At 44.9% G+C, this 12494-nt stretch overlaps 1 protein-coding gene across 1 annotated transcript in view; it reads right to left on the reverse strand.

Annotated features, from left to right (window-relative positions):
• Nucleotides 1–1258: 1258 nt before the first annotated feature.
• The window catches only part of LOC106560284 (capping protein, Arp2/3 and myosin-I linker protein 3), a 40634-nt gene continuing 29398 nt past the window's right edge, over nt 1259–12494 (reverse strand). Inside the window, exons 34-40 of the mRNA XM_014123024.3 lie at nt 4694–4889; nt 3278–4031; nt 3076–3170; nt 2821–2944; nt 2663–2734; nt 2304–2411; nt 1259–2026 (exon numbers count right to left, since the gene is read on the reverse strand). Of these exons, the coding sequence (XP_013978499.1) occupies nt 1986–2026; nt 2304–2411; nt 2663–2734; nt 2821–2944; nt 3076–3170; nt 3278–4031; nt 4694–4889 (1390 nt within the window). The 3' untranslated portion in view covers nt 1259–1985. The remainder of the gene's footprint in view (nt 2027–2303; nt 2412–2662; nt 2735–2820; nt 2945–3075; nt 3171–3277; nt 4032–4693; nt 4890–12494) is intronic.

The following is a 12494-nucleotide window of genomic DNA, read 5'->3' on the forward strand; positions in this document are numbered from 1 at the left end:
GCTGCACAGTGTGCACATTGCTCTGCTTTCATCCCTTTTATTTCCATGCTCTCTCCCTTTCCCAGTATTCTGTATGATATGTGATTATGTTGCTTGGTAACGGTAAAATAATAACTCTGGGTAGGATTGATACAGGCTTCTCCTGTTATGGATGATGTGTCTTCCCAACAACTGGAAGAGGGAAGCACAAACACAACAGATACTCTCGAATACATACTTCGTCATCCTGACTCAACGTGATCAAGTTATTGTTGGTACCAAACCTGTCCTGATAACCTGCCTTACCCTGGCTGTATTTCATTTGGAACTACAACATTTTTTGGTATAAGTTGTTAGTAATATAAATGAAGGTAAATGTAGCCTAATACAATACTTCCCTTCGTATTGAGAGATGGTTGAACAGTGAGCCCAGACAGTCAAATTAAATCAATATGTCCAAGACAGGATATTAAAGTAAGTGTTGATGTCTCTAATCACGATGATTAACTGCCAAGTGCGTGAAAGCCAATGATAAAAGAGATCAATATAAGATACAGTGTCTTTTCTCAGTCGGCTCCCCGCCCACCCACCCATTCATTCCAACCTCAATATAAGAAGTTAGGCAGGGTAGGTGATTTATGAGAAGCATCTTTTCAAGTTTTAGTTACAGTTTATAGAAGCAGCTTATCAATTTCCATATGCATAGCTCGTTAGTATGTCTCCTGGCATCACAGCGTACTTAGCACACCAGCCAGCCAATATTTGACTCATTCCACCATCTTTAGAAATAAGGCAATGACATGGTTGCTAATGGCAACCAGCAAGACTTCTCAGCAGCTCATGTGTTTGGTATTCAATAGGCTGCGTTTACACAGGCAGTTCAACTCTGATATTTTTTCCACTTATTGGTCTTTTGACCAATCACATCAGATCGTTTCACATCCCATCTTTTTCAGAGCTGTTCTGATTGGTCAAAAGACCAACTAGTGAAAAAAAAGATCAGAATTGGGCTGCCTGTGTGAACGCAGCCTATGAGTCTTTCTGTCACTGAGTGGTCCTCCTCTCATTCGTTGTGGTTGGTCGCCATCTGCTGTTAGAGAGAATTACAGGAGACCTACTGTAGATGCCACTCTGCTGGTTGAGATAATATAACCCAGTGTGGTATTACTGTGGTTAAGGCATAATGAATTCAGCTTAGAAGGTAGAAATCCTTTACCTGTTCATTATCCTATTACGAACCAAACCATAAAAAATAGAACATTTTCAATGTGTCTTCCAGTATAGCATTTTTATTCATTCATACAGTATACTCATACGTAATTTTTCAATTGAATTGTTCTATAAAATATATTACCTTTCAGTCCATGACAGCAGAACTAGATAGAAATAATCAAGTTTCATTTAATAATAAGCAACCAATCATTTTTAGGTTTCAAACATGGCAATCAATGTTCACAGCAGTCAAAATGCATAACATTCTAATAAAGTCAAATTCCTTTCTTTAGTCCAGCTTAGCCACATAGCTTAGTTTATATGAATAATACAAAATAAAGTGTAACTCTGAATAATGATAATAACAACGTTCCAATGTTTGGCCCCTTGGCATTATAGCATGACAGTGTTTTGGCAATTCTTTAAGTGCAGACAACAATGAATTTGATGTTCAAAAGTAGAAAGTACCATTTTGAATAGCTGGAAAACAGTTCAGCAGGTTTCCATTGAGATGACAGGAAAACAGACAGCGAAGGCAAGGTACAGACAGAGACAGAGTAGTAATAGGCAGTGTGTGTTCCAATAATAATGCAGTAGGTAAGTGATGGTTGGCGATGTCCTTATCATTTTGCACTCTCAGCCATTTATCTTCCCCTCCCCCTCGATCTGTGTCCCCTCTCTAGAGTCTAGATTTTCCCTCCTATCTCCCTCCTCTTCACATTGGACAAAATGCTGCCCAGTTGTCATGACAACCCCATGGCTGGTCAGTCTGAAGCAGCTGAATTCCATCGCCATCACAACAGCTCGCTGTTACCAGACGCTAAGTTGACACTGTCTGGAAGAGAATCCAACGAGAAGCATTCCTGATTAATCTCATAAAACACGATTTGTTCAGATAATTAACAACAACGGAGTCATGTTTGAATTCTATTCCGACCGAAGGTGATTGAAAGCGTTGCTTAGTTTTAGTCTGAAACAAAAACGCATGCACACACACACGCACACACAAACTTAGCTGTATCCCAAGAAATGTAGCTGTTTTTATGCATAATGTACGAGAGGAAACACATGCTCACATTTACTCACAAACACATAAAGAGAGAAAGACATACCAGGATAGTCCAAGGATTTGTTTCTGTTCTGGGGTAGTCTAGGTTTTTTCACAGGGGGTTTGCGATTTGGGGGCTTCTCAAGATTATTAGGGCTATCCCTGTCAGTGCCTGGGGTAAATGAAAACAGGAAATACAAGGTAACAGTCATACAGGGTGTGATCATGAGACACATTAATCCACACACACACACACACACACACACACACACACACACACACACACACACACACACACACACACACACACACACACACACACATACACACACACACACACACACACACACACACACACACACACACACGGACAATAGACAGACAGACACGCTGACAGATACACCTGTCTATCAGCCGGTCTACCTGTGTCACAAGACATAGCCTTTCTGTTCCTCTGGGGTTTCACGTGGGCTTGAGGCCTCACTGCTTCCTCACCTGCACACCATAGATCATCGTCAGTCATACACTGTCATACTCTTTGACTATAATGACAAAATTATATTGGCTTAATTTGTTAATACCTTGGCTGACAGCCCTGTAGGCCAATCCCAGCAATGGCTTTCTGAATGCAGATGATGCAGGAGGCCGGATCGGCCTTTCATTGGCATACTCGTTTAGAGAAGACACATAGGATGATGTTTTTGGCTGAAAATAAATGGGGCACAAAACCAATAAAATTATGAATTAATATCTAAACATAACCACACACATATCCACCAGTATACTAATGTATTCACATAAACAAGACAGCCAGAAGAATATGAAAAGACAGACACCTTTTCAGGAATGGGAGGAGGCTGTCCCTCTGCATCTCTGTCTCTCTCTTTCCTTTCCATTCTTCCACCATCCCTCTCTCCGCCTGCTTCCTCCTCTGCACCAGAAGATAAAGATGGAGTAATAATATCACACTCTGCAATATTATAAATAATGAAACAGATACATTAAATCAACACGGTGTGGAAGAGAAGGGTGCAGTACCAGAGCTCTCCTGTAGATGTCTCTGTCTCAGTTTGGACAGGTTGGGTTTGCTGCTCTGGGGAGGAGGGTCTGGTTTAGATGCACTCGTAGAAACCCGTCCAGGGGGAACCCCTCCACCATCCCTCCATCCTTCCACCTGTCCTACAGCAGTGTCTGAGCGCAGGTGTCTGTCCATCTGTGTGTCAGAGTACTTCTGTCTGTCCATGTTTTTCTGAGAGTCAGTCTCACTTTTAGGTGATGGAGTCCTGTCTGATGGGTAAGGGGGCAGAGGACTCTGAGCCAGATGTTGTCTCTGGGCTTGTCTGTCAGTCTGTCTGCCTGACTGCCTGCTGTCTATCCACTGTCTGTCTATCTGTATGTCTTTCGGTCGACCCTCTGCCCACGTTCTGTCTGTCTGTTGTCTGCTCACCGTCCACTGTCTATGTCGATCAAACTGTCTGTCCATCTGTCTCGGTGTGTGTCTGTCAACTGTCCACTGTCTTTCCATGTGTCTATCTGCATGCCTTCTCTCCGTCCAATATCTGTCCATCTGTCTTTCTGCCGTTCTTCCCTCTGTCCATGTTTTGTCTGACAGTCTGTCCTCTGGCCAGTGCCGTTCAGCCTGTCTGTCAGCCGGTCTTATTAATGTCCTCTCTCTGTCTGTGTGATTCCCCTCTGTCCACTGTCTGTCCACCCATCTGTCCTCTGTCCACTGTCTGTCCACCTGTCTGTCTGTATCTGCAGGTTGCTCGTGCTCTGTCTCTAGCTCCGATTGCTGTAAAAAACACAGAGGAAAGATGGGAAGAGATATAATCATGAATTCGTCAACCAGTACGAGTTCAAGTTGTAATGTCACATGCACAAGTACAGTGAAATGCCTTTCTTGCAAACTCAAAACCCAACAATGCAATAATCAATAACACTGTAACAATGAAAAAAACACGAGAAATAAGAAATACACAATAAAATAAGTAAGTAAGTAAGTAAGCAATCAAGCATACATGTGCAGGGATACTGGAGTGATGGAAGTAGATATGTATTGGGGGGGGGGGGTAAGGGGACCAGGCAACAGGATATAAGATAAACAGAGTAGCAGCAGCTTATATGTGAGTGTGTAGAGTCAGAATAAATGTATGTGCATATTATGTGTGAGAGAGCAAACGATGGAGTGAGTGTGTGTGTGTGTTGGATTGACAGTGTGTATGGGTGTGTAGGGCAGTGCAAAAATGTAAATAAAAAGTCAATAAAGATACAAGGTTAACTCAGATAGTCCGTGTAGCTATTTTGTTATCTATTTATCAGTCGTATTGCTTGGGGATAGAAGCTGTTCAAGAGCCTGTTGGTGTCAGATCTGATGCACCGGTACCTCTTGCCGTGCAGGAGCAGAGAAAATAGGGGGAGTGTTTTGTACCACAAGTGATACAGCATATACTGTACCTGGCTGGGTGAGTAGAAGGGGTGTCTGCTACCTGGCATGCCAGGCTGTGGTGGTATGCTCTGCACTGGCTGCAGGCTCAGGCCCACTGGCTCCTCCAACCTCTGGTCCTCCACATCACCCCCCTCACCAGGAGAGCCTGTCCTGGCAGCAGAGAGAGGGGGCTGCAGCAGCGTGTAGACATTCTCAGTGGCTGTCCTGAGAGAGAGAGAGAGAGAGAAGAGGACAGTCAGAGAAACAATGAGAGTCAATCAATAATTTGCTCTGTGGCCCCTGGATTGTATTTGATTTAGTGTGGACAACAAATGAGCCTCTTTTTTTTCTAACCCAGCAGGCTATGTTATAATAATGTTATAATAGTGGCAGTAGTGGAAAAAGTACCACATTTTCATACTTGAGTAAAAGCAAAGATACCTTAATAGAAAATGAAAGTAAAGTAAAAGTCACCCAGTAAAATCCTACTTGAGTAAACGCGAAAATGTATTTGGTTTTAAATATACTTAAGTATCAAAAGTGAATGTAATTGCTAAAATACACTTAAGTATCAAAAGCATAGATCATTTCAAATTCCTTATATTAAGCAAACCAGACATCACAATTGTCTTATTTTTTTTTACATTTATGGATAGCCAGGTGCACACTCCAACACTCAGACATAATTTACAAACAAAGAATGTGTTTAGTGAGTCCGCCAGATCAGATACAGTAGGGATGTCCAGGGATTCTCTTTAAAAGACATGAATTTAACCATTTTCCTGTGCTGCTATGCATTCAAAATGTAACAATAACTTTTGGGTGTCAGGGAAAATGTATGGAGTAGAAAGTACATTATTTTCTTTAGAAATGTAGTGGAGTAAAAGTAAAAGTTTTCAAAAATATAAATAGTAAAGTAAAGTACAGTACCCCAAAAAACTACTTAAGTAGTACTTTAAAGTATTTTTACCTAAGTACTTTACATCCACTGAATATTGGGATAGAACACACACACACAAGGGCAGCAGATGACACCAGTGTGTGTACACAGATGAAGATGACAGCTGTTGCCCTTCTATCACTCAGATTATGAGATGCAACAGAATGGTGATGCAGTATATATATATCACACACACACACACACACACACACACACACACACACACACACACACACACACACACACACACACACACACACACACACACACACACACACACACACACACATATATATACAAACACATACATATATACACACACATACACACACTGCATCACCATTCTGTTACATCTCAATCTGAGTGATAGAAGGGCAACAGCTGTCATCTTCATCTGTGTACACACACTGGTGTCACACACTGGTGTCATCTGCTGCCCTTGCGGAAAAAACCCCCACATGAATTTCACATGTGATCTTATGTGAAGTTACTGTGATAACACAAAACTTGGTATTTTATTAGGATCCCCATTAGCTGTTGTGAAAGCCGCAGCTCCTCTTCCTGGGGTCCACACAGAACATGAAACATGACATTATACAGTACATTAATAGACAAGAACAGCTCAAGGACAGGACTACATCAAATTAAAAACGGCACACAGCCTACATATCAATACATACACACACAATATCTAGGTCAAATAGGGGAGAGGAGTTGTGCCGTGAGATATTGCTTTATCTGTTTTTTGAAACCAGGTCTGCTGTTCATTTGACCAATATGAGATTTTTATTTAACCTTTATTTAACTAGGCAAGTCAGTTAAGAACAAATTCTTATTTTCAATAACGGCCTAGGAACAGTGGGTTAACTGCCTTGTTCAGGGGCAGATGAGGAGTTCCACGCAATAATGCCTCGATATAATACTGTATGATTTCTTACATTTGTTCTGGACCTGGGGACTATGAAAAGATACCTGGTGGCATGTCTGGTGGGGTAAGTGTATGTGTCAGAGCTGTGTGAAAGTTGACTATGCAAACAATTTGGAATTTTCAACACATTGTTTCTTATAAAAAGAAGTGATGCAGTCCGTCTCTCCTCAACTCTTAGCCAAGAGAGGCTGGCATGCATAGTATTTATATTAGCCTCCTGATTACAATGAAGAGCAAGACATGCCACTCTGTTCTGGGCCAGCTGCAGCTTAACTAGGTCTTTCTTAGCCGCACTTGACCACATGGCTGGACAGTAATCAAGATAAGACAAAAACTAGAGCCTGCAGGACTTGCTTTGTGGAGTGCGGTGTCAAAAAAGCAGAACATACAGTGAGAAGAAAAAGTATGTGAACCCTTTAGAATTACCTGGATTTATGCATAAATTGGTCATAACATTTTCTGATCTTCATCTAAGTCACAACAATAGACAACACAGTCTGCGTAAACTAATAACACACAAACAATTATAATGTTCCATGTCTTTATTGAACACACCGTGTAAACATTCACAGTGCAGGGTGGGAAAAGTATGTGAACCCTTGGATTTAATAACAGGTTGACCCTCCTTTGGCAGCAATAACCTCAACCAAACGTTTTCTGTAGTTGCAGATCAGACCTGGACAACATTCAGGAGGAATTTTGGACCATTCCTCTTTACGAAACTGTTTCAGTTCCACAATATTATTGGGATGTTGTCACAAAAAGAGCCGTGTTGAATAGACCAAACTGCAGCGGGAATATGGATGCTCATGTTTTAATTCAAAAAAGGAGTAACGCATCCACTGGAAAACAATATACACGACAGGAACAGTTTTGCAGGCACACAACACGCAGTGCAAAAACAACTACCCACGAAAACCAAACAAACACACACCTACTTATGGGACTCCCAATCAGAGGCAACTAGAAACACCTGCCTCCAATTGACAGTCCAGCACCCAAAACTACACATAGAAAAACAAACCTAGAACCTATACCAAACTAATACACCCCACTACACCACACACAAAACCCCATAATACAAAACAAATATACCTCTGCCACGTCCTGACCAAATATAATAGAAATAATAGCTAAATATTGGTCAGGACGTGACATTACCCCCCCCTAAAGGTGCAGACCCCGGAATGCACCTTAAAAGAAAACACAAAAAATCCCCATTACCCCAACAAAACCAAAAAGCAATACCCCCTAAACAATAAGGGAGGGAAGGGAGGGTGGCTGCCGTCAACGACGGCACTGTGCTACACCCTCCCTCCCCAACCCACCTATCCTGGAGGTGGCTCCGGTGCAGGACGTGGACCCTGCTCCACCCTCGGCGTCGCCCACTTCGGTGGAGCCGATAGCTGCGCCAGGCAGACGGACCCCTCGGGCCGGGCCGGGGGACAGGAGGGCCCCTCGGGCCGGGCCGGAGAGCAGGAGGGCCCCTCGGGCCGGGCCGGAGAGCAGGAGGGCCCCTCGGGCCGGGCCGGAGAGCAGGAGGGCCCCTCGGGCCGGGCCGGAGAGCAGGAGGGCCCCTCGGGCCGGGCCGGAGGGCAGGAGGGCCACTCGGGCTGATTCTGACAGGCCGGGCACCCTGGCAGATCAGGGCAGGCGGGCCACTCGGGCTGGGCCGGAAGGCATGCGGGCCACTCGGGCTGGGCCGGAAGGCATGCGGGCCACTCGGGCTGGGCCGGAAGGCATGCGGGCCACTCGGGCTGGGCCGGAAGGCATGCGGGCCACTCGGGCTGGGCCGGAAGGCATGCGGGCCACTCGGGCTGGGCCGGAAGGCATGCGGACCACTCGGGCTGGACCGGAGGGCAGGAGGACCACTCGGGCTGGACCGGAGGGCAGGAGGACCACTCGGGCTGGACCGGAGGGCAGGAGGACCACTCGGGCTGATCCTGACAGGCCGGGCACCCTGGCAGATCAGGGCAGGCGGGCACCTCTGGCAGAACCGGGCAGTCTGGCCACCCTGGCAGTTCAGGGCAGTCTGGCCACCCTGGCAGTTCAGGGCAGTCTGGCCACCCTGGCAGTTCAGGGCAGTCTGGCCACCCTGGCAGTTCAGGGCAGTCTGGCCACCCTGGCAGTTCAGGGCAGTCTGGCCACCCTGGCAGTTCAGGGCAGTCTGGCCACCCCGGCAGTTCAGGGCAGTCTGGCCACCCCGGCAGTTCAGGGCAGTCTGGCCACCCCGGCAGTTCAGGGCAGTCTGGCCACTCCGGCAGTTCAGGGCAGTCTGGCCACTCCGGCAGTTCAGGGCAGTCTGGCCACTCCGGCAGTTCAGGGCAGTCTGGCCGCTCTGACGACTGTTGACTGGCGGGCAGCTCTGACGACTGTTGACTGGCGGGCAGCTCTGACGACTGTTGACTGGCGGGCAGCTCTGACGACTGTTGACTGGCGGGCAGCTCTGACGACTGTTGACTGGCGGGCAGCTCTGACGACTGTTGACTGGCGGGCAGCTCTGACGACTGTTGACTGGCGGGCAGCTCTGGTGATGGTTGACTGGCGGGCAGCACTGACGACTGTTGACTGGCAGGCAGCTCTGGTGACTGTTGACTGGCGAGGCTGGGTTGACACACTAGACTCCTGATGCGTGGGGCTGGTATAGGACGTGCCAGCCTGGAAACACGCACCTCCATGCTAGTGCGTCTGGCGGGAAACACCGGACCGAAAGGGCGCACTGGTGGTCTTGAGCGCAGGGTTGGCATCACCCCTTCCGGCTCGATGCCTACTTCGCCCTGGCACATGCGGGGCGCTGGTACCTTGCCTACCGGCCTGAAAATCCCAGGCCTCACCACAGCCCCAACCCCAAAGCACGGGACCTGTCCAGTCTGCCGTACAAGGGTACGGGGAGCTGGCCTGGGGCTGTAATCTCGCCCCGCCAAATAGCCCTTGTGCCCCCCCCAAAAAAAATTCTTGGGGCTGCCTCCAACATTCCTCCCTCACTTGCCTCTGTCCTCTTCTCCGCTGCTTGGTCCTTTGGTGGTGGGTAGTTCTGTCACAAAAAGAGCCGTGTTGAATAGACCAAACTGCAGCGGGAATATGGATGCTCATGTTTTAATTCAAAAAAGGAGTAACGCATCCACTGGAAAACAATATACACGACAGGAACAGTTTTGCAGGCACACAACACGCAGTGCAAAAACAACTACCCACGAAAACCAAACAAACACACACCTACTTATGGGACTCCCAATCAGAGGCAACTAGAAACACCTGCCTCCAATTGAGAGTCCAGCACCCAAAACTACACATAGAAAAACAAACCTAGAACCTATACCAAACTAATACACCCCACTACACCACACACAAAACCCCATAATACAAAACAAATATACCTCTGCCACGTCCTGACCAAATATAATAGAAATAATACCTAAATATTGGTCAGGACGTGACAGATGTCTGGTGTGAACTGCTCTCGAGGTCATGTCACAGCATCTCAATTGGGTTGAGGTCAGGACTGACTGGGCAACTCCAGAAGGTGTATTTTCTTCTGTTCAAGCCATTCTGTTGTTGATTTACTTCTGTCTTTTGTGTTGTTGTCCTGTTTCATCACCTACCTTCTGTTGAGCTTCAATTGGTGGACAGATAGCCTTACCTTCTCCTGATAAACTTGGGAATTTATTTTTCCGTCGATGATAGCAAGCTGTCCAGGCCCTGAGGCAGCCCCAAACCATAATGCTCCTTCCACCATACTTTACAGTTGGGATGAGGTTTTGATGTTGGTGTGCTGTGCCTTTTTTTCTCCACACATAGTGTTGTGTTCTCCTTCCAAACAACACAACTTTAGTTTCATCTGCTCACAGAATATTTTGCCTGTAGCGCTGTGGGGAACAACATTCAGGTGCTCTTTTGTGATCTTCAGACATGCATCAATGTTTTTTTTTTCGACAGCAGTGGCTTATTCCATGGTGTCCTCCCAAGAACACCATTCTTGTTTAGTGTTTTACGTAATGTAGACTCGTCAACATAGATATTAGCATCTTCCAGAGATTTCTGTAAGTCTTTAGCTGACACTCTAGGATTCTTCTTAACCTCATTGAGCATTCTCCTCTGTGCTCTTGCAGTCATTTTGGCAGGACGGCCACTCCTAGGGAGAGTAGCAACAGTGCTGAAATTTCTCCATTTATAGACAATTTGTCTTACCGTGGACTGACTTTTAGAGATACTTTTGTAACCCTTTCCAGCTTTATGCAAAGCAACAATTCTTAATCTTATGTCTTCTGAGATCTCTTTTGTTCAAGGTATGGTTCACATCAGGCAATGCTTCTTGTGAAAAGCAAACTCAAATTTTGTGAGTGTTTTTTATAGGGCAAGGCAGCTCTAACCAAAATCTCCAATCTCGTCTCATTGATTCAACTCCAGGTTAGTTGACTCCTGACTCCAATTAGCTTTTGGAGAAGTCATTAGCCTAGGGGTTCACATACTTTTTCCAACCTACACTGTGAATGTTTAAATGATATATTCAATATAGACAAGAAAAATACAATAATTTTTGTGTTATTAGTTTAAGCAAACTGTCTATTGTTGTGACTTAGATTAAGATCAGATCAAATGTTATGTTAAATGTATGCAGAAATCCAGGTAATTCCAAACGGTTCACATACTTTTTCTTGCCACTGTATATTACGGACAGACCTCTCCCCATCTTCACAACCATTGCATCTATATGTTTTGACCATGACAGTTTACAATCTAAGGTAAAACCAAATCTCCTCAACTCTCTTCAACAGCCACACCATTCATTGCCAGATTCAGCTGATGTCTAGAGCTTAGGGAGTGATTTGTACCAAATACAATGCTCTTAGTTTTATAGATGTTCAGGATCGGTTTATTACTGGCCACCCATTCCAAAACTGACTGTTAAGTGTTTGTTACCTCATTAGCTGTGGTTGCTGACACTTTTATGGTTGAGTCATCAGCATACATGGCCACAAAGGCTTTGTTAAATGTCACTGGCATGTCATTGGTAAACATAGAAAAAATGGGTGGTGTTTCAAAAGTACGTGTTTTGACTTTAAATTTCCTGTGAAATCATGTGATTTTCTACATGTTAAATCATGCGTTTTTTTCTGTAAGGGTGTGCTCTCCAGCAGCATGCCCATTCCTAATGTCAACACAGAGCTGCATCCCAGCACTGATTTAGACTAGTAGCACACAGGGCCCACAGAGCATGCACTTAATGCCCATCATTCTAACAGATGGACAGAGAGAGAAAGGGAGACTGAATGAGAGAGATACATTCATAAAGTGGTGGGTGATATGTAATAAAGTGACTGAAGATTATGCAACACTGAAATATACAGTTGAAGTTGGAAGTTTACATACACCTTAACCAAATACATTTAAACTCAGTTTTTCACAATTCCTGACATTTAATCATAGTAATAATTCTCTGTCTTATGTCAGTTAGGATCACCACTTTATTTTAAGAATGTGAAATGTCAGAATAATAGTAGAAAGAATGATTTATTTCAGCTTTTATTTCTTTCATCACATTCACAGTGGGTCAGAAGTTTACATACACTCAATTAGTATTCGGTAGCATTGCCTTTAAATTGTTTAACTAGGGTCAAACGTATCTGGTAGTCTACCACAAGATTCTCACAAGGACTTTGTTGTCCTTAAGACATTTTGCCACAACTTTGGAAGTATGCTTGGGGTCATTGTCCATTTGGAAGACCCATTTGCGACAAAGCTTTAACTTCCTAACTGAGGTCTTAAGATATTGCTTCAATATATCCACATAATTTTCCTGCCTCATGATGCCATCTATTTTGTAAGGTGCACCAGTCCCTCCTGCACCAAAGCATCCCCACAACATGATGCTGCCACATCCGTGATTCATGGTTGGGATGGTGTTCTTCGGCTTGCAAGCCTCCCCCCTTTTCCTCCAAACATAACGATGTTCATTAGGGCC

Source organism: Salmo salar, chromosome 10 (genome assembly GCF_965601325.2).
Source record: "Salmo salar chromosome 10, fSalSal1, whole genome shotgun sequence".
Taxonomy (NCBI): domain Eukaryota; kingdom Metazoa; phylum Chordata; class Actinopteri; order Salmoniformes; family Salmonidae; genus Salmo; species Salmo salar.